General features: G+C 47.4%; 1 protein-coding gene and 1 long non-coding RNA gene across 2 annotated transcripts in view; one reads left to right on the top strand and one right to left on the bottom strand.

Moving 5' to 3' along the window:
* Positions 1-830: 830 nt before the first annotated feature.
* On the bottom strand, positions 831-22243 carry LOC115074097. Its single transcript, XR_003852184.1, has 3 exons — positions 22138-22243; positions 20968-21083; positions 831-1828 (listed from the first exon to the last, which is right to left on the bottom strand). It is a non-coding gene; the product is annotated as an uncharacterized LOC115074097 (long non-coding RNA).
* LOC115074096 (integrin alpha-D-like) overlaps positions 17079-22423 on the top strand; it is a 59976-nt gene continuing 54631 nt past the window's right edge. Inside the window, exon 1 of the mRNA XM_029573241.1 lies at positions 17079-17218. Coding sequence (XP_029429101.1) covers positions 17173-17218 — 46 coding nt within the window. The 5' untranslated portion in view covers positions 17079-17172. The remainder of the gene's footprint in view (positions 17219-22423) is intronic.

The following is a 22423-nucleotide window of genomic DNA, read 5'->3' as shown; positions in this document are numbered from 1 at the left end:
CTTAATATCATAGCGATATTAAGTCGGAGGCCCCAGAGTTTAAAAAAAAAAAGGAAGACAGACGCTCAATTTTGCCGGCGTCCATTTTCCGAGCCCATGGCTGTCAGCAGGCTCGAGAACCGACGCCGGCAAAATTGAGCGTCAGCTGTCAAACCCGCTGACAAAGCCGCTGCTTCTGTCAAAAAGGAGGCGCTAGGGACGCGCTAGTGTTCCTAGCGCCTTTTTACCGCGGGCCCTAATTTGCATATTGTTGCTTCCTGAATCGCGCGCCCAGGAGAGTGGCCATCAACTTACTACCAAAAACGATTTCAATAAAGCAATAAAAACTTACTTATTCTCTGTGGCCTTTCCAAACCCCCAGAGTTAAATTTTCTTAGAAGTGCCTAAAGTTATCTGTACCTTTGCTATTTCTTTGCTTGTTTTATCTCTGATTATTTTATTGATTTTATGTATGTTAAATAAAATTTAAATAAACACCACCAGCACATCAGCAGTCATCCTGCCCGATCAGCGGCTCCACCCCTGAGATACCCGGATAACTTTTGGGTTGGATAAAAAATTATCCAGCTATCTCATGGTGGGATTTTTAAATCCTAGCACTGGTTTGACTTAGTCCAGACTTGGCCGGATAAGTGGACCTCTTGAAGTTTAGCTATTATTGCTGATTTACTTCAAGTTTAGTGTATCCTATGCACCTTCTTCAGGGTAGCGTTGTTAAGCTGCTTCTGATCTCTGACTGTATGCTGCCTTTTAATATGTTATATCCCACCCTGGGTGAACCTCTAATTAAAAAATGCAGGCAATGCATCCAAATAAATAAGCAGCTTTGTTTGTTTTTTATGTAATGTTACACATGTTTTATGACGCATATACAGTTTATTTAATGTATATATTTATTTTATTTTATTATTCCTCACTCAGAGGTCTATAGGGCAATGGAGTGTGTGTGTGTGTGTGTGTGTGTGTAATAAACCCGATGAAATAAATAAATAAATAAATAAATAAATAAATAAATAAATAAATAAACTGTCTTCCTTCCACCAAATGTCGTGGTTTATCAACCTTTCTCCAGAGCTGTGATAGCAATCAGCACTACATGAAAGGCTGCAAATTAAAACCGCAACGACTAATCGGCGTATAGGGAACATTGTGGCTTCCCTATTGAGAGGGTGGTTCCACGGTTCTTAAGGGGAAACAGAGAAAGCTTTAGTGTGGCTTTCAGCTCCCCCTCGCGGGAGACCAGGATGGCGAGGTCCTGGAATCTATAAACCCCTGCCACCATCTTAGCGCGTGGATGTTTTCGTTAAGTCCTTGTCTCGCTTGCTGTTCCTGTGTTTTTTCCCCGTTTTTATTTAGCAGAGGTGAAGAGGGCGCCTCTGCCTAGAGTACTGTGTTTTTGGGAGCCTGTTTGTTCCTTCTTCTGGTATGGTTTCGCCTTTTTGCTTAAGACGATGCACTTGTTCATTTTCTGAGTACGTTCGTTCCCAGGGACTTGATTTTCCTTTCGTCTTAAGGAAGCAGCATCTCTCACTGAGAGCACCAGGGGACCGTCGGGACTCCATCTTGGGGGAATTCATTCTCACTCATTCCAGGGAAGGATGTGTAAGAGGAGATTGCAAAAGACCATGGGGCCCATCCAGTGTAACAGCACGACGCAGATAGCCACTACTTCCATGTTTGTTGGTCAGTTTGAAAGCTGGTTGGATAACTTAATGAGCAATGTCTCTTCCGTTTTAGAAATAAGGATCCAGTGGAAAGAACTTGATTTCCCTGAGGCAGACACGATCTCGAAATGTTGTCAGCATTAGGCATGGACATTTGACGATTCCTATGATAAAAGATAAGTGAAATTGTGAAGATTTTCATTTTATATGCAATTAAAAATACTTACTAAAAATCATTAGAAGTATGATGGTCTCTGGATGTTTGTGAAATGAATGGTGGGAGATCCTTAGCATTGGTAGATTGTAATGATTGACCCATCCAGCATATCCATGACCATCTCACTGACAGGCCGATAACCTGCCCTTGGACGCACGTTTTCCCTTACCCCTTATTCAGTAAGGGGAGGAAAACGCACGTCCAACCCACAGCACCTAATAGGGCCATCAACATGCAAATGCATGTTGATGGCCTTATTAGGTATGCCCACGCGATTCAGTAAGTAAAATGTGCAGCCAAGCTGCACATTGTACTTTAAGAAATTAGCGCCGACCCAAAGGTAGGCGCTAGTTTCTGCCAGCACCCTCCGACTTAATATCATGGCGATATTAAATCGGAGGTCCTGAAGAGTAAAAAAAAGTTTAAAAAAAAGAAAAAAACATTTTTAAATGGGCTGGCCGCTGTCAGGGCCGAAAACCCAACGCTCAATTTTGCCAGCGTCCGGTTTCCGAGCCCGTGGCTGTCAGCGGGCTCGAGAACCGACGCCAGCAAAATTGAGCGTCGGCTGTCAAACCCACTGACAGCCGCCGCTCCAGGCTAAAAGGAGGTGCTAGGGATGCGCTAGTGTCCCTAGCGCCTCCTTTTGCCTGTTTCTACCGCACCACCTAATTTAAATACTGTATCGCGCGCACCGGCGAGTGGCCAGTGCGCGCACCGGGAGAGCGGGCGTTCGTCCGCTCTCCCGCGGACTTTACTGAATCGGCCTGTGAGATAGACAGGTAAGTGAGAAGAACACGGAATAACTGGAGTAAAGGCACAGAAACTTGGGGCTTCACATTAATATTCCTAAAGTGAATAGCTTCCTGTACACTATCCTATTCACCTTCTTACTTAGGAGGAAGATTAAAAGCTGCCTCAGAGAATGGAAAGGGGTAGGACCAATCAAGATAATTGGCTTTAACCATCATCTAAATTGATTTGGAAGCCCAAGGTCACAAATTTATTGACGATCCAAATTATAGAGATGGATTCCCAAATATCAGGAGCTGTACATCGTTATTGCCCTACCATCCTTAATTAGTAAAGGTTAAGTTGGAGGCCATCTATTACGTCCAGCACGATTATTACTGCTGTTTTCAAGGGATCTTAAAGTGACATTTAATACTCTGGGCCCAGGAAGTAATCTCTCAGCTTCAGAGTAGCTTAACAGCATAAAAAGATTATTGCACCATTTGAGTTCTCTTTAAGATGTGGTCACTGGGGACACTACCCCGAGGTTACAGAGTGCAGCAGAAAAAACAGTGACAAGGATTTCCTGTCAAGCCCTGTGAATTCTCTTACCACAGCCTTTAGCAAAGGAGGCGCACATTTCCTTTCCAAAACAGGCTCCTCTTTACAGCACAAAACAGCCCCATAAGACCAGCATGCCTCAGTCTTCCTCTCAGGTCACAGGACGGCCGTTTGCCTCCCCTGCCCCCTTCAGTGGAACAGGGACACGGTGAAGCCGCGGCCCACGCCTGATGCTGCTGACCACGAGATGACAACCTTCAGAAGTTGTCGCGTCCACCCCCTCCATTAGGAAATCACAGGCCGCCGCCACTTCTGCTGGGCACAAGATGTCTGCACCCAGGAGCTGATGAAACGGCTTCCTATGCTTGGTTGGCCGGTAAACCTTTTCTTTTGTAGAACCGGCGTTCGGCCAGGGAGGTTCCTTCAGGTGACTTTGGACTCCGGGACGGTAACTTTTAAACCGGCATGCGGGCGCACGTGCGCCAGCTCGCGCCCGGGGACGAGGCTGTTTTATAGCATACGCTCTTACAGGCATGCGTGTCATAAAACAGGCCGACTCCATTTTAAGCGAGCACACGTCTATGCAAGCAGGTGCTGGGGGCTACTGCGTAAGTGGAGGGATTTTAATAGACGTGTGCGCCATCACTGCCCGTTTTCCCAGTTCATTCCCAGTTCACCCAGTTAATATAGATAGGACTTCCAACCATCCTTAGTTTAATAGGCCTCCTTCCCACCGTTAGCCCCAAACCTTAAAACCCCGCTGATCTGTCTTTTTTTTTGTTTGTTTGTTTGTTTTATGACTTACACGGCATCCATAGCAGAAGTAAAGTCACGGGGCAGGGGACCGCAGTGCGTGCCATTGTGCGTACGTATTTACACGCTAATTTCAATGTAAAATCTAGGGACGCCCCGCCCATTTTTTTTGCAAAAAACATATTTGTGCGCACAGCGGGAGATATGTGCGTATCCCGGTGGCTTTTAAAATCCGTTCGGCATGCGCAGGCCCAACATATTCGCACGTCCCCTGATTTCAGCACATGCCGGGCTTTTAAAATCCACCTTTAAGGGCCTGCTCGGAGGACTAGGCTAAAGTCACATAGGGTTATTTTCTCCTCTTTTTGCATGCACCATTTTCTTTTGTGTGGGTGTGAAAGATTTGGTATTGTTTCTGCCCATCACCATATTTATGCCTTAAACAACTTGCATTACTTCAAAACGAAGCAGACTAAATTATTTGGGGCAATTCTGCATGCGTTCTTACTGTGTAGTGTTGGAAACTGCAGGACTTTGTCATGCAGATATTAAATTTGGAACAAAGGAGAAATTAGGCCTTACCTGATCATTTCCTTTGATATCAGTCAATCCAGTCCAGATGGATGGGTTATTCATGCCGACCAGCAGATGGAGACAGAAAACAAAGACTCGCTGACGCCACTCGTATATGTATCGGTGCTGACCTCAGTCTGCCAGTACTCTGTCTCCAGCAGATGGCGTTTTTTGCGCTGTGGACCGAGGCCTGCTTTGGATGAATAGGAACCTCGTTAGGGCAGCTCCTGCCTCGTGATGGAAATCTCCAGGTGGTTACAAGTGAAGGCTTTTGCCACCCTGGTTCTGATTAAGCCGGAGGCCTCAGAGGAGCAGGAGAAAACTATCAGGTCAGGAAAGAAAGAAATGGCCCTTGGTTTAGCTATTTAGCAGCCTCCTCGCCTCTGCAAACTGTCCCCTTCCCTGCTCTGTTTATCCCTCTCCCTGACTTCAGCTGTAGACAACCATCTGTTTCTACTCTTTCGGATAGTAGAAAGACTAGGGGGCACTCCATGAAGTTAGCATGGGGCACATTTAAAACTAATCGGAGAAAGTTCTTTTTTACTCAACGCACAATTAAACTCTGGAATTTGTTGCCAGAGGATGTGGTCATTGCAGTTAGTGTAGCTGTGTTTAAAAAAGGATTGGATAAGTTCTTGGAGGAGAAGTCCATTACCTGCTATTAAGTTCACTTAGAGAATAGCCACTGCCATTAGCAATGGTTACATGGAATAGGCTTAGTTTTTGGGTACTTGCCAGGTTCTTATGGCCTGGATTGGCCACTGTTGGAAACAGGATGCTGGACTTGATGGACCCTTGGTCTGACCCAGTATGGCATTTTCTTATGTTCTTATGTTCTTATGTTGTAAATCTGAGCTTAATAAGATTTTTTTATTCCCCCCCCCCCCCACACACACACACACACATTTGTTTTAATCCTTGGTTGTGCTCACTGACTGACTTCCCAAATGTTAAAACATTTTTATTTTATTTTGCAAAACGGTATTTTAGATTGCTTGTGAAGGTGGGGGAGGGGCATCTCATATGGGCTAGGACTATGAATTAAGGTTTGGTTCACTGTCTCTCGCCCCCTCCCCTTCCCCATGTGATTTTCACCTGCTCAGCAAGTGAGAGCAAGAGTTGGGGGCAGCAAATCAGCAGCTCCCAACAGTGAAAAAGGATCACAAGTTACTGTCGTTCAAGAACGGTTGGGCAGAGCTCTGGTTCTGCCAGCCACCCCCAACCCCCATCTCCAGCTCAACCCACAGAGGTGAAAAAATAGCACAACACTCACACATCAGGCGGGGGAAATGCAGTCATCAATGGTGACACACCTACACAGTTACAAGCAAAAAGTCACAAATAGTCACACACTTATACATCACATATATCTAGTCATGTACTCTCAGAATATAAACTCACATCTCACACAAATTTTGGTAGATTGTAGTGATTTACCCATCCGGTGTATCAGAGAAAAAGAGGAATTGAGGGTAACACATAATTCCTTCACTACACACACACACACACACACACACACACACACACACACAGTAGAAACTCTCGCACATACATGGAGTGAGGCAGTCACCTTTATATTGCATAGAAATATACAATTGCACAAAGTCATACACCTACACCTACTCTTCTGACTTAAGCATTAAGTCATTTCTACCCACACAGACTCTGTGATGCTTCTTTTGTTAGCAGCTACAGGAGTCAAAAGAGGGTCCTGAAAGAGCTGCAGCAAAGCTAGAAACATCAGAATCCACTGCCTTCCAATCCCTTCATTTGGGAGCAGCTCCAGAGCCACAAGCAGCACTGTTAAGGCTCTTCCTGGAGCTCAGTGTTATCATTAATCAAGCTAATTTATTTATGATTAAGAACTGTGAACATTTCCATTCCTTATGGATTTTTGTTTTATTTTGATGTGCCTTGGTTTACCTGATTGATATTATTTTGTATATTTTTACTTGTTATTTTATGTTTTGTGTTAAATCAGTTAACAAATTAAAAGGAACAGGACTGGCTCCGAGAAGCCATCAGGAATGTGGAAAAGCAAATACAATACTTTCACTTGGACACCCAGTGCCTGAATGAGAACATCTCAGTAAGCAGACTTTCTCAGATACAGATGAAAACTGGGGAGTGTAGAGTCATGTGTTGAGACCCTTAGACCATGGGTTCTCAACCCAGTCCTCCGGCCACACCTAACCAGTCAGGTTTTCAGGATATCTGCAATGAATATGCATGAGATGGATTTGCATGCATAACCTCCACTATCTCATGCATATTCATTGTCCTGATGACTGGGTTGAGAACCTCTGCCTTGGACCACAGACAAACTCTTCCACCCCCCTTCACAGCGTTCACCCAGACCCAAGCTGGTGGTGCTTTCTCTTGGTTTGAAAGATACATTTGTATAAAGGAAGTACTTTTTTTTTGTGTTACTTTTTCTGGTGTCTTTGAAGACTGCTTTGTAAAAAAAGCAACCATTTTTTTAAAATTGCACACGTATTTTCCTGAGAAAATCTGGTTACCTAACCGGCTCCTACGTAAAAGCGATTCTGACCCAGTTGGAAGCAGCTGGTGGCAGAAAAAGACCAAAATGGTCCATCCAGTCTGCCCAGCAAGCTTCCCAAGGCAGTCACTGCTGCTCCGTGCAGGTTAATCCCACGTTTCTGTTAAGGTTTATCCCTAAAGGCTAGAGGATGGGAATAAATAAAAAAGCTTGGGGTAACCTGCACGGAGCGGCAGTTGCTACCCTTAACAGAAACGTGGGGGTAACCTGCACGGAGCGGCAGTTGCTACCCTTAACAGAAACGTGGGGGTAACCTGCACGGAGCGGCAGTTACTACCCTTAACAGAAACGTGGGGGTAACCTGCACGGAGCGGCAGTTACTACCCTTAACAGAAACATGGGGGTAACCTGCACGGAGCGGCAGTTACTACCCTTAACAGAAACGTGGGAGTAACCTGCACGGAGCGGCAGTTACTACCCTTAACAGAAACGTGGGGGTAACCTGCACGGAGCAGCAGTTACTACCTTAGGAAGCTTGCTGGGCAGACTGGATGGACCATTTTTGGTCTTTTTTTGCCGTCATTACTAGGATAGCTAAAGATAGACAAGATCAGACTGTTGCAACACACAAAGGAAGAAGGAGAGTCTGAACACTCAGCATGAGCTCTGAAGTTTTCTTAAAGGGCTGCTACATGAATCTACCCTGTAGAATGGAAAAGAATACACCAGCGAGTGACAGTATGGGACGGAACGGCTATAGAGAAGCCTATCTGGAAGGCAGCAGCAACTCCTGGGCCATGATCTGCTTCAGATATATCTACACACACACGCGCGCGCGCACTCAGTGGGAATCTGGATTAATATCACACAGCACATAGATGAACGAAATTATCTGAGTATAATCTTTGAAATCCATGAAATGTAAACTTTTTATTTATTTTTTTTTTTTTGCACTGGAGTTATTTTAGATATGTTTTGTTACTCAAGATGAAAGTACTGTTTACAAGTGAATGAAAGGCTTATAGGCAACTGAAACTCAAAAGAGGAAACGATACAATTATTTTCTAACAAAGGACTTTTCGTTTGTTTTATAAACATCCCTTTGCAGTAGGTTACTTCCCTTTCTTCAGCTAAGTCTCCTTGACTTATCTGTGTCAAGAACTTGGACTTTCACATCAGCCCACCAGAAAATGCAAAGTCCAGTTAGCCGCGGATTCGGGAAGTACATGCCAGTCTCATCAAAGGCTTGGCCTTGTGAGCTCTCGATGGTCATGGCAGAGACCCAGTGAATTCGGAATTACTACTGATGAAGGATAAACGGAAGGCCAGTATCGCCAAGGCTGAGGGCTGCTTGAATGATAAATGCCTGATGATCATGACGGTCTCCACATGAGCATTCGGCATCGATTACATTTCTGGAAAGGGCTTGAACAGCTAACCTAGTTCCATGCAGAGGCCCTTAATTGGCACTACCATTACACACTGGTATCAGACATGGCAATGACCGTGCTTTGAACTTAGCTGCCCCAGGATCCTATTTCTTGCCCTCCTCTCTCTTCTCAATGATCCCGATCTTTTCTCTTTCCTCTCCCTCCCTTCACTTCCAAGTCCTCTCCCGCTATCTCATCAGTTGTGAAGGGTAGCGGGTGGGTGAGCCCTTAGTGCTGTGACATAGCTGATGCAGCCTCAAGGGTGAATTTCCGAAGCCTAAGCAGGAAGCTGGCAAACGCGGGACAGTCTGGAAATTTACCTTTATTAGCCATCTCTCCTGCAGGTTGAGCCCTTGGGTTCTGGTTGCTGGCAGGACTTAGGTGGGTCCCTAGGGTGGTGGTGATGGCTAGAGTCCAGATATACACCAGGGTCAGGGCAGGCAGCAGGCTAACAGAGTCAGAGATGGGCCAAGGTTGGGGCAGGCTGCCAGGAAGAATAGTCAGGAGCAGGCAAACGTGGTCAGGTCCAGGCAAAAGGTCAAGATCCGGAAAGGAAAGCAAAGGGTGGTTGACAAGTAAGGAAGACAAGGCAAGGCCGGAGGACAAAGGCTGGACAAGATAAGATTGGGAGACAAGTCTGACGAGGGAAGGCTGGAGGACAAGGCTGGATAAGGCAAGGCTAGATGAGACAAAGCTGAGGGAAGCAAGGCTGGAGGGCAGGAACACAGGAAGTAGCAACACATACTGCAAGCAGCAGACCTGTTGCTGAGGCATTTGATGCTCCTCCAGAGGAGCCTATGATGTCATCAGAAGGCACCGCAGTCACGTTCCCGCTACTGGCCTTTTAATTGTGGGGCTGCCGGGTACACATATGCCTATAGGAGGCTGGGAGTCAGCAGTCTGTGGCGGACCATGCTGTGCGGATTCGTATCCTGAGCCTTGCTGCTGGCAGCGGCATGCAAGCCATGACGAACTTGTCAGCGTCCTGGGGTGAGTACTGCTGCAATTGAGGCCTACCTACGAGCCCTGAATCCTAACATCACTCTTCCCCACCACCTCTAGCCAGCAGAAGAGCAGCATTTCATACTGCATCAGCCAACTCTGCCATTCAAGGCCCTGCATATTTTACGGGACCTGCATGACAGAAGAGGCTGATGTGGTATAAAGTGCCATTCTTCTCTTACTGGCAGGGAAATGGAACTGGAGGGAGAGAAAAAGGCCCTAGGTGCCTGACCTGGCTCAACTTGGCTTGGCTGGCCCTGTATACGATCCGGCTCTTCACGGCCATCCTCAGGCCCAAGTGTTGTGTCCCTGGCCTAAAAATTGCTCTGGGTGGTATATACAGTTTTAGGGGGGGAGGGGGGGGGGAATGTCCCCACTTGACCCCAGTCTCCATCCATAATAATATCCCATAAAGGCTCATCTATAAATGCCCCTGGACTCGAGGGACTGTACTCCTTCTCACGAGCCTAGGAGCTGCTTTGCACATTGGGCACACACAGGCACACCACCCCGCCCCTATAGCCAACAGTAAGCCATGTTACACGCAGTGCAGTAAATCCAGAGCCTGCTCCCAGTCACCCCCGCTGCTGAACTTCCACTTGGTGGTCTGCGGAGGTTTTTTTTAGCTCTGACTATTGCTTTTCCTTTAGTTTAGGAAACGCGAGTTGGCAGCATGTTTTACCTTTTCCCTCTTTGCTTGGGGAGGAGGAGGAAGCAGAAGATGCGAGGGGCGGGAGGGAGGACAGAGGTGGAGCTCTTATTCCTGGTATCTGTAATCGTATGTAACTAACATGTGATATGTGTATCGAGAATGTCGGTATATAAAAAAAAAATAATTCTAAATAAATAAATAAATAACAGCCGTGACCTCCCTGGGGGGGGGGGGGCTACACATATGTGGGAACTGGCGTTTGTTTAGGTTGTACCTGCACATACCACGTAGGCAGCTTCTGTCGCAGATACCGCGGGAACGTGGTTTAATGTACACACGAACAGTTCAGTGCGTGCTAATGCCAGTGGTAAGATCCTGATCCTGAAAGAACATGGAAGGCCAGAAACAGGAATGGGTTAATCTCTCACCTTGGACCAAGCAAGCTCCCCACCTGCTGCCTCTTAATTTTAAGGGCATGACAGACGGACAGCCTCAATCTCCCCTATTAGGTGGTTTTAATTCTGTAAACACATGCCTACAAATGGAAGTGAATTAAAATTTTGACCCTGCCTGAGCTTAGGAATGACCGAAATCCATCCTGGGCGGAGTAGGCCGTTTCATTCCTGTATTCATTTTATGATAGGATAGGACTAGGAGAAAGCCTTACCCCGTATGCTCTGTGCAACTTTTGAAGAGCACCTACAGGAAGGAAGGGTTAGTGATCACCCTGGCACTCTCCCTGTGGTCATTCAGACACCTCCTGGGGGTTAAAGCAGATCTGAGCAGGAAGCAGGAGTTCAGGCTGAGCTCTCCCACATTCTGCATGGAGGCCATTAGTGACAGAGCTCTCTGTGCCTTTCTGTGGGATACGCCCTCATTATGTGTGCAAGGGCACATAAAGGGTATTAAAACCCACTCGCTTACTGTTGAAATGGCTGAGCTTTTGCCCAAGACTTCCATTTCCTCCAGCTTCTGGGAGGGAACTATTTCACAGAAAAAAAAAAAATTGTGCAAGAAGAAACTTCTGCAAAAAGTGCAGCCAGATTGGTTTGTTTGTTTTTTTTTGTTTGCACATTTCTTTTCTGTGGAATTTATTCTGTTCCAGACGTTGTAAGAAGTTAAGTCTGTGGGCAAAAGGCGAGCCATTTCAACATTGTGCTAATGAACTGGCCGTAGGCATTATCCCTTTTTATTTTTTTCTGCTTTTCTAAAAAATCTCATCCCCCCCATCTGTAATTTATTTATTTATTTGATTGTTTTTTAAACAATATAAATAAATAAATCTGTAATGGAATTGTTTCTGACTACTCTGGCTGAGGATGTAGTTAGAGGTTAGGCCGTAAGGATTCGGCGTTCTCACCCAGACACAGACTAACCTCATATTTACTGTTTTGCACTGTGAAATGTGTATTGTAGGAGAGTGTTTATGTTGTTTCAAAGTATTTTGATATCATGTTTGGTTTTTATATGTTTTAGTATGTAGGTAAATTTTTGTTATCCGCATTGAACGATGAAGGACTCTGTGGGCTACGAGATTTTAAAATAAAAACAAAATATGTTTATTGTACTTACGCCAGTAGTTCTGTGGTGAGAAAGTTCGTAATTAGCTGATACTAAAGCCTGAGAGAGTGAAGGCCAGACAGCTGCGCCTGAAATTGGTAAGAACTCAGAGGGAGGGAACATCGCAGCTCTCCCAAGCGTCCATTTCCTGAAGCCCCTGGCTGTGCGGTGTTTAGGGAAACCGATGGACAGCCGACGCCAATCAGGTTCTCGTTAGCAAGGAGGCGCTAGGGGCACGCAAGCAGATGTAACCAGCAGGCGAAAAAACAGAAGTTTGGGAGTTTTGTATTGAATTAGGTAGTCAGAAAGGCAGGCAAAAAACCAGAAGTTTGTGTGTTTGTATTTCCTAACCCTCCCACCCCTAGCTCATCCGTTAATTTATAGGCAGTTGACACTTTCACACTAAAAAATAAAAAAATAAATCAATTCATCAGCCTTTTAACTTAAATTCAGAAATTCCCCATGCCTTATCAAGAGTTTAATCATTCCCTTGTAGGTCACTACTAGATATATAATGAATACACTAATACATTTAAAGGACCTAATTGTACACAGTCCTACTCCCTTAGCAACCTAAAACTTACTAGGAACTGAACACAACTGAGATGAAGGCAGCAGTCCAGCAGCAAGAGAGGGGGCTTCCCAGTCTTTTACATCGAGTGTCACATGTACAATTTCTCACCGGCAGGTAAAAAATCATACATGTGCATGCGATGCAAAGAGCTCCTGGCTCTCAGAGAACGAGTCCGATCTCTGGAGGCTAGAATGGCAGACCTGGAGTCGCTGAGGCAGACAGAGAGGTATATAAATGAGACCTTCAGGGACATAGTAGCCAAGTCCCAACTCCAGTCTGGCATCCCTGATGCTGCCTTGGAGGAGGAAGGTCTCAAGATTGGAAATCATCAACCTGGTGCAGTAGGAAAGGATCCTGTAGCAAGGACCTGCTCTCCAGGTCATGCATTGTTCTCTCGCACCGAGGATGTGTCTCCCAGGGCTACATCCCAGTAGGAAAGGGTTAGGTCGGCCGTCATAGTTGGTGATTCGATTATTAGAAATGTAGATAGCAGGGTGGCTGGTGGACGTGAGGACTGCCTGGTAACTTGCCTGCCTGGTGCGAAGATGGCGGACCTCACGTGTCACCTAGATAGGATTTTAGACAGTGCTCGGAAGGAGCCGGCTGTCGTGGTACATGTAGGCACCGACAACAGAGGAAAATGTGGGAGAGAGGTTCTGGAAGCCAAATTTAGGGTCTTAGCTAGAAAGCTGAAATCCAGAACCTCCAGGGTAGCATTCTCTGAAATGCTCCCTGTTCCACGCACAGGTCCCAGAGGCAGGCAGAGCTCTCAATGCATGGATGAGACGATGATGCAAGGAAGAGGGATTCAGTTTTGTAAGGAACTGGGGAACCTTTTGGGGAAGGAGGAGTCTCTTCCGAAGGGATGGTCTCCACTTTAACCAGGGTGGAACCAGACTGCTGGCGCTAATGTTAATAGAAACAAAAAACACACTTTGAAATGTTTGTATGCTAATGCCAGAAGTCTAAGAAGTAATATGGGAGAATTAGAATGTATAGCAGTGAATGATGACATAGACTTAACTGGCATCTCAGAGACATGGTGGAAGGAGGAGAACCAATGGGACAGTGCTATTCCAGGGTACAAATTATATCGCAATGACAGAGAGAAGCACCCGGGAGGCGGTGTGACGCTTTATGTCCAGGATGGCATAGAGTCCAACAGGATAAACATCCTGCATGAGACTAAATGCACAATCAAATCTTTATGGGAAGAAATTACTTGCGTGTTGGGGAAGAGTATAGTTATAGGAGTATGCTACCATCCACCTGGTCAAGATGATGTTGTACTGGAGAAAGTGCAGGGAAGGGCGACCAAAATGATAAGTGGCATGAAACGGCTAAGGAAGTTAAGGCTGTTCAGTTTGGAGATAAGATTAATGAGGGGGGGATACGAAGGAGGTCTACAAAATCATGAAAGGACTTGAACAAGTTAATGTAAATCAGATATTGAACAAGTTAATCTCTCGGATAATAGAAGGACCAGGGGGAACTCCATGAAGTTAGCAAGAAGCTCCTTTAAAACAAATTGAAGAAAATTCTTTTTCTCTCAGCGCACAGTTAAGCTCTGGAATTCATTGCCAGAGGATGTGGATACAGCAGTTAGTGTAACTGGGTTTAAAAAAGGTTTGGATAAGTTCCTAGAGGAAAAATCCATAAACTGCTATTACGGTAATTAATAAGGAATAGTGGTTTGTGATTTATCTAATGTTTAGGAACTTGCCAGGAACTTGTGACTTGGATTGGCCATTGTTGGACACAGGATACTGGGCTTGATGGACCCTCGGTCTGACCCAGTATGGCATATCTTATGTTTTTATGTAAGATCACCATATCTAGCTCAACTTTAATGTAATAAGCCAATAAGAACAAAAAAGGATTTGAACTCTGTTGCATTTTTAGGCCTTGGGGCCTCCACAATGGCACTTACCTTGGATGAGGAGCCAGCCCCTTGTTGGAGATGATGAGCCAAGTACTCCACTTCTAACTGGAAGAAAACTTTTGTTTTAGTTCAGTGGGAACCAGGCTTTCTGTGGGGGGGGGGGGCTAAGAGCCTCCGGCAGGTTGTTGAAATGTGTGCCAACATCTGGCCCTGTTATCAGAATGTCATCAAGATAGCCGCAGACCCCTCCAAACCCTGCAGGAGGTGATCCATCAGTGTCTGAAACGAGGCCTGAGCACCAGCAATGCCACAGGGAAGGCATGGGTAATGGAGAGTGAATTGTCATCAAAGCTGGGGAGACTGTGGTACTTGTTGGAACGTGCTACAGAGGCCCAGTTTTATAAGACACTCTCCCTTTGCCAGTTAGGCAGGGAATGCTGGTCCATCTCCAGGGCTGCTTAAGATCCACACACATGCAGAGGGATCCATCCGATTTAGGTGCACAAGCAAGCAGCGAAGCTCAGTCACGGTGGTCCGTGCGTACCAGGACCCTGCCTTTTACCATTTGATTAATCTGGTCACCCACTGCCTAATGAAGGGCACAAGGAACTCGCCAAGTTTTGCCAAACGTAGGTGCATCCCCTTCCGTTACCTCCACAGGGGGGGGTGCCACACCTTTGAGAGAAATTCCATGCTCGGCACCGAACATTTCCTGGAATTTACCTACCAATGCATCTCAGCCGTGGCCAAGGAATAAGCTGCAAAGCTTACAAGCTATTCCTTCCCAAAAGAGCTGCCCTTCAAGGCAGCTGACCAGAAGGGGCAACTGCAGCCACTGACACGGAGAACTGTTCTTTCAGTTTTTCCAAAACAATGGTGAGTGAGGTTCCTGTGTCTAAGACAAACTACACAGGGCTGAAGGCAGCAAGTCCACCGATTCCTGTATCTTTTTTTTCCTTAAGCACGAAGAGACCCTCAGGCACCTGGCGTGTCCACCGCTGCAGCATCTTCTGGAGAAAGAAAGATTGAGAAGGCTCGGCCCCGAGATGGAAGGGGTGGCTGGCTTCCAACCTGGGCCCCAAGAGCCCAGCTGATGAATGACTGAAAACGTGTGCCGGCTGGCCGGTGGTCTTTACGGTTATTGCACGAGTCCACTGTGTGCCCTTCCCGGCAACGCTGACAAGCTGATGCAGCAGGCCTTGCAGTGCCATCGCTGGGGCTTGAGCCCCGTGCATTAGCACCAGCTGCTGGCGGTTGCCTTAGTGACGCCATGACAGTCACTAAGGCTGCCATGGCAGTCACTAGCTAAAGCCCTGCCCCAAGCCAGTGGTGCTGCTGCAGCTGCACGCAGCGTTTCTCAGGGTCGGATCCTTGACCTCCACCACCACCACCACCACCAGCACCTGGTCTGCCACCCCATCCTCCAGCGTAGTGTCCAACAGCTGGCCGCCAGGTAGCGAAGCACGGCAATGCAGTCGGGTAGGGTCGCCTATGGAGCTTACACGCACGCGGCAAACTGATAATGAAACACCGCCACGCCCTGGCACGCTTCAAAGTGATGCCAGAGCTCTGCGGGAACGCTTGCTAGGAAAAGCAACTGCTGGGGGATGTAAGAGCTAGCAAATCTCTCCGCAGAGCAAGGTGCTCTCTGCCCAGGGAGCAAAGGAGAATTACTCTCCGGCCAGCTTCTGCTATTGAATCTCTTTCCAAGATAAATTGTTGAAACCTGAGCTCATCGCCATTCCACCAACTCAGTATTAGGCAAAAAAGGCCAGCTCTGAAGCTGCAGAGGCCAAAACAATCACTTTGCGACCACTGTCAGCCTGCTCCAGCAGAGGAAACACAGACTGATCCAGTTCCCCCAGCACAGGCGTTTATTCAGAGGATGGCACAGCCAGCTTCCAGCAAGGCCTAGTGCAGTTTGACCAACCAAGGCCACACCTACATTAACCAAAATGTTATGTGGCAAGGCAGCCTCCATACAGCAGGCAGGGCAGGCATGGAGAGGACTCGAATGGCCAAAGGAAGCATGATGGATGCAAAGTGCCAACAATCTCGCTCACAAATTTTAAAAGAAAGGAGGAGAAGGGATAGCGAGACACACGAACCCTTCACAATGGACCAGCTCCCTCTCTATACAAGTGCAGGAGAAGGGAGAAGTCCGTGTGGTGCGGGCAGCCAGCTTGGTGAGTGACCTTGGCTGCCACATGTGGCTGCCAGAGCTCCTTCAGTGCTGCCAACACTCAGAATGAGTGGCATCCAGTGCTCGGGGCACAGTCTCCCCATCTCACTGAGTCTGGCAGTAAGTCGGAGGCTGGGAGGGCTCGGAGGAGGCTCAGGAGGGAGACAGCGAGGAGCTGCTGCTGCGTGCACTGCGCTACTGCCCATTAATTATTACTCTCTGGGGCTCAGGCTGTAGCTAGGAAAAAGGCAATGCATGATCAAACGTTCTTAGGAAAGAGCTCCTAAGTGCTTAAGAGCCTCTGCCGGTATCTCGTTGCTGCAAGGTGGCAAGAGCAGAGCCCAGGTGCTGGCTTGGATCTGGGCATCAGGCAGTGGTGCACCTGATCAGGTCTGAAGGGACACGGGTTGGGGAACACTAGCCTAGTGCACTGCCTAGTTTGCGTGCGGCGCCACCTAGGTGTCTAGCACCTGCAGAGCAGCTGCATCCCGACAGAAGGAGCCACCAGCCCCCATGAAATGTCAGCTCGCAGGCTGCATGAATCCTTTACACCCTGGCGATATGTAATTCCCAGGTTTTGTGATCTTCCAGGCTGAGCCAATCCAATCCTCCCTCCCACAAGGGATCCACTTCTATGAAAAAAAATAAATAAATCTCATCACTATTTCAATTATTTCCTAACAACAAAGAGAAACGGTTCGGAATGAAAAAAAAGAAGCAGAATGAGCTTCTCTCTGGGCTCTCTGCTAAAAAGCATTGCTGGGTCAGGTGATTTCCTCTATTTCAAGAGAGCGCAGACCATTAAAGAAGCAGGGTGGCACTGCAGAAGGGACAGAGCCCTTTCACTTCCTCGCCACCACGCTCCGCTCCACACGCGCCGCCGTGCTGCAGCCATGGGCAGGATTCTCGCTGCTGCCGCCGCCGCCTTTCTCCTCGCAGGTCAGAAAATGTTTGTTTCTTACTTCACAGGGCAGTTCAGAGATAAAGCAGAGAGAGGGCTAGGGGGCACTTTTACTGAGGCAGCTGAGAAATAAATATTGGTCTTATTTTTGGGGAGGTGTGAGAGAGAGAAATAATAAAGACAGTTAGTGACCCCGCACTTTAGCCCAATAAAAAAATAAACACAACACAACATCTTACCGAAGTTCATCCTCATGGCATCGCTAAGGAAGTTACGGCAGGGAGAGAAAAAAAACCATCCAAGAGCGTTTGGCACATCCTCAAGGGCCCACTTTGCTTTGGCTCGGGTGCACCCTCTGTGATGGGCACAAAGCTTCTTTCACCTTTAGAACTCGGCTTCGCTTTTCTTTACTTCCTCTGCAAGGTTTCACTGCTTTTTGTGTTCTCTTGTGAACTACACTAAGTAAACTTCACACAGTTCAACACAGTAACCCAGCAATGGTGCATCCAGTCTGCCCAGCAAGCTTCTTATGGTAGTCACTGCCGCTCCGTGCAGTCAGGCCCAAGCCTTATGGTAACCCGTAAAATAATTCACTGCTGGCAACATTTTTACTGGGTGAGGAGCCTCCTTGAAAATTCAGACAGTGCTGACGTGCTTTGCTTATGGACCTGGCCGTGCGAGCCGTCCTGTGCTTTTTCCCTTATGTCCGCGTATCGATATTTATTTATGCTTTCTATATTCCGTCGTTCCAGAGGTAGATCACAACGGTTTACATATATAGCATTGAACTGCATTGTAAAGAGAAGGTAATAGTAATTTCAAACCGTATTAGCATAAATATGCAAATACCAGTTATAAGAAAATAGTAATTACTTTAACAATGGATTAGAAATTCCAAGGAATGGATGAAACAGGAGTTGTAGAAATTGATAATAAAATAAAAGGTGAAAAGGATGTGATCTGTTTCCTGACTATACAAATTTGAAGATATTTTATCCATGAAAATTTCAAGTTAGTTCATAGGCTTTTCCGAAGAGCCAGGTTTTAAGATCCTGTTTGAATTTCTTTCTCTGAGTTGGAAGTCTTAGTGGATTAGGTACAGAGCTGCAAAGTTTAGGACCAGCGATAGTGAAGATACGACCTCTAATTTCTGATAGGTGTGGAACTGAGAGAATGCCTTTGTTTTGAGGTCTTGGTAAAAGTCAGGGCCTGTGACGGTTGTCGCCTGAGTCCGATTCCTCTTCCTCTGCTCTCTTAGCGCTGGCAGATCTTCTGATCACTCACAGATTTATTGGTGGAGTCCTCTGACCGTCGCCGCTGGATTTACTCATACACTTCTGTGCTTAACAAGGATAGATTGGGCCACAGAATTCTCCTCCTATTGAACCGACTTCCTGTAACCCCATGGAGACCAATGCTCAAAGAGTTTGTCTGGGTAACATTTGCAGCCACCTGGATAAAAACGGGCGACTCGTTACCCGCATAAAATGTAGCCGGCCACAGAGGAGGCAGCGCTGGGAGCAGTCCTGGGGCACACTTTCTCTTTGTCTGGGCTCCGTATAACTTTATGCAGGGATATGCAGCAGAACTGTAAGTTATCCAGGTAACGTTACATAGATAACTATTCCACTTCCCTACTTACTCAATCTTGTCCTCCTGAGCTCTGCTCCCCTCTCCTCCCTCTACTGTAACACTAGAGGAGTTCCTCTGTGCCCCTGTAACCTCCAGGGCTCTGATCCTCTCTCCCCCTCTACTGTAAAACTAGAGGAGATCCCCTGTGTCCCTGTAACTTCCAGGGCTCTGATCCCCTCTCCCCCCTCTACTGTAAAACTAGAGGAGATCCCCTGTGTCCCTGTAACCTCCAGGGCTCTGATCCCCTCTCCCCCCTCTACTGTAAAACTAGAGGAGATCCTCTGTGCCCCTGTAACCTCCAGGGCTCTGATCCCCTCTCCCCCCTCTACTGTAAAACTAGAGGAGATCCCCTGTGTCCCTGTAACTTCCAGGGCTCTGATCCCCTCTCCCCCCCATATTGTAACACTAGAGGAGTTCCCCCAAGGTCCCTGTATTTATTTATTTTATTTATTTAAACACTTTTCTATACTGTTGTTCAGTAGTACACCATCACAATGGTTTACACTTAGGCACCTAAATAAGTTTGGTTTGTTTATAAGTTATCTAGAGGGTGCCAAACAATTTTCGGTTACATGTTTCAATAATATACCCTATATGTCCCTGTAACCTCCAGGGCTCACCTCAGTCTGTCCCCTATACTGTATAAATATAGAGGGTCTCTTCTGTGCCCCTCTTGTTCCCCTCTCACTATTGGCCCTGGCTGGATGTCTCTGCCAACTCTAAAGTGCTTCGTTGCATTGGAAATGTAGTTGTTGTTCCGTGTACATTGATGCTTTTTATCCTCAGTTTGGGGACAGAAACTTAACAGCTCCTCGCCTGTGGGTCTGTGTCCCCGCTTTCAATATCTAAACAGCTGCACCCAGCTGAACCAAACTTTGCATGGATGCAGACACTTTGGGGGGGACGGGGACATCACATTTTTCTACTTTTCAAAGTTGCTGAGTGATTTCGGGGAGGGGGGGTACAGGGGTGAAAAAGGAGGACCAAATTGGCAATTTTTGCTATAAGAAATGCAAGGGTGGGAGAGATTGGTGCAGTGCATTTGCTGTGAAGGTCTGCCCTGGCTGGGCGCCTCGCCTGCCTCCCCGCACATCCTCGCCTGCCTCCCCAGGTTCCCAACAGAAAGGGAGGATCTTTGTGGATCCTTGCTCAGTGAGGCAGGGGTGATCTCCTGGAGGTTTCTCTGTCACCCTACACGGGGCCGAGGATGGAAATGGCTCAGCTCCAGGCACAATTGTCCAGAATTAAATGTGCAGCCTCCCACAGAGGATTACACAAACGTTTAGGTAGGATAAGTGCAAGGAGTCAGAGGCGCAGCCCAAAAAGTGACAGCACTCTACAAGGGTCCTTCACATCCCTGACCACAGAAGAAAGCCCCGCAGAGCTTCCTGTAGTGTGGACGGAGATGAAGGCGGAGGCCTGCTAGGAAAGCAAACTCAAGGACGGCAGCAGTCTTGGACCCCAGAAGAGGAGGAAGCAGCTTCAAGGACAGGGATAGATTTGGGGGCAGAACCAGGGAGAGGGTAAACGCCTACCCAGATCCTCAGCTAGGATGCAGAGGGCATTCCTGCTACAGCAGAAAGCAAGGAAGGTGTGAGAGGAGTCACAGGAAGAAATGACTTGGAAGCAAGTCAGTGTCGTACAAGAAGAATTTAAGAAATTAGGGTAGGGTCTTAGTCAGCTGTCAAGAGGAGTGATATTTTGGGGGATGATAGGTTGCGTCACACCAGGAACGTCAGCGCATGACTGTTGGTGTAGAGAGGAGGGATTTGGATTTACTGGGGACCGGGGATCTAGCTGGAGGAATAAGACTTTAAGAATTGCGCTGGCTTGCATCCATCTGAGAGAGGACCCATGCATGGTGCCAAGTACAAGGTTATATGCACTGGCAAAGCTTTAAACTCGCTAAGTGTGTGGAAGTGGGAGTGGGAGTGGGGAGGAGGAGTGACAGATGAGAGCTGGCTGAATCAGGCTGCCGCCCCCGACAAGCACATGAGTTCTCTGCTGAAACACAAAGGGGCCAATTTCCAGCCGCCTGCGCTGTGTTCAAAGAAGACGGGCCTACGTTATCCCGCCTGCGTTACAGCCCCATCCTGAAAAGGGAAACAACGCTGGCTGCCTTCCATTGCAAAATGAGCAGGTGCAAAGCTCGTACCTTGAAAGGGTCCACTTCGCATCTGCTTCTTGGGCGGGTGGCCGGGGGGGGGGGGCAAAATAGCCTCCGTATGTTTTGGAAATCCTCCGTAAGTGTGCTATCCCCCACCTTCTTTCCTGTGGGCAAAAGAAAGTGTAAACCAGAGGTGGAGCAGATGAGAATTACACATTCAATAGAATCATAAGGGAGGAAGGTGTAATGAAAAGTTCATTCACAGACAAAGTCTTTTGCATTTACAATCCCTCTGTTTTCATTCCTAAGCTTAGTCACAAAAGGACTTTGGAATCAAAGCAGCGCGATTGTAAATGCAAAAGACTTTGTCTGTGAATGAACAGAACAAGTGGAACCTTTTACGACATATTCCAGGAGCTTTCTATCGGTTTCCAGCATCCCCGGGCGAGGAAAACGATGCTTTCATGGACCCCGGTGTGATCACAGCCAGCTACAAGTGCACAGAGAAGAGGGGAGGCAGGAGAGCTCCATCTTCCGGAGGTTGCAGGAGATCCTGGACGCCCTTAGGCCACTGGGATCAGAGCCCACCAGAGAGGGGCCTGGAGGAACAGCCCAGCTAAGAACCAGGGAAGCCAGAGTTCAAATCCCACCCTGTCCCTTGGGACCTCCATCGTCTCAGGTATAAACTAAGATTGCACGCCCTTTGGGGACCCGGGAAATGCCAACTGTACCTGAAAACAGCTCACCTTGAGCTAGCAATGAAAACGGTTTGAGCTAAATGTAAAGAAGTAATCTTTGGAAACATTTCCTTACGGATGGGGAGCTGGATGCATGGAAGGTGGTGCAGACAAGGGCAGGATGGGAATTCAGGAAAGCCCGTGGTAAACAGAGGGAGCGATGGGCCCTCTGGTCCCTTTTTTGCCCTCATGTTTCGTCAGGGTCACCTGAGCTCCAGCAGTCAGACCGTGTGCTTTAGTGCAAGAGGAGGTCACCCCGAGCTGGGACCCGATGCAATGAGGAGCGCTCAGCAGAGGGCACAGTGTTACCTGCTGTTGTGCGCGCACTGCGCACATTTTTTTGTGCCCGTAGCTCGTTCGGGCCTGCTGCAGCCTCGCGAATAGCTCAGGAGCTCAATAAGTCAGCATCAACTTAATACTGATGCAAGTATTTATTTATTTACAGTGCTGCAAAGATACAGAAACCCAAACAGAGGCTCACCTTACATCGGGCAGAACTATCACGTCCAGGTGTACGGTGAGGTCCTACCAGCTCTCCGGGGCCTCCCCATGGGTTCTAGGCCTGGGTTTTTATGGTAGGGTCACCCAGAATCCCTTGCAGTGTTCTGCCTTAAAGAGGACTGGGTTAAAACCCCCCAGCCGGGCTTCTTAAGGTGGAATAAGGGAGTTGTCGGTACATTTCCACACAATGCACTGAATGTTACTCCCGATGCTGCAAAGAGTTTTGCAACCACAAAAAAATGTAAGTGTAATGCTGTGCGTCCTGC

Source organism: Rhinatrema bivittatum, chromosome 12, assembly GCF_901001135.1.
Source record: "Rhinatrema bivittatum chromosome 12, aRhiBiv1.1, whole genome shotgun sequence".
Lineage (NCBI taxonomy): Eukaryota > Metazoa > Chordata > Amphibia > Gymnophiona > Rhinatrematidae > Rhinatrema > Rhinatrema bivittatum.
Note: the sequence above shows the minus strand (reverse complement) of the source record. Positions and strands in the feature narration are given on the sequence as shown.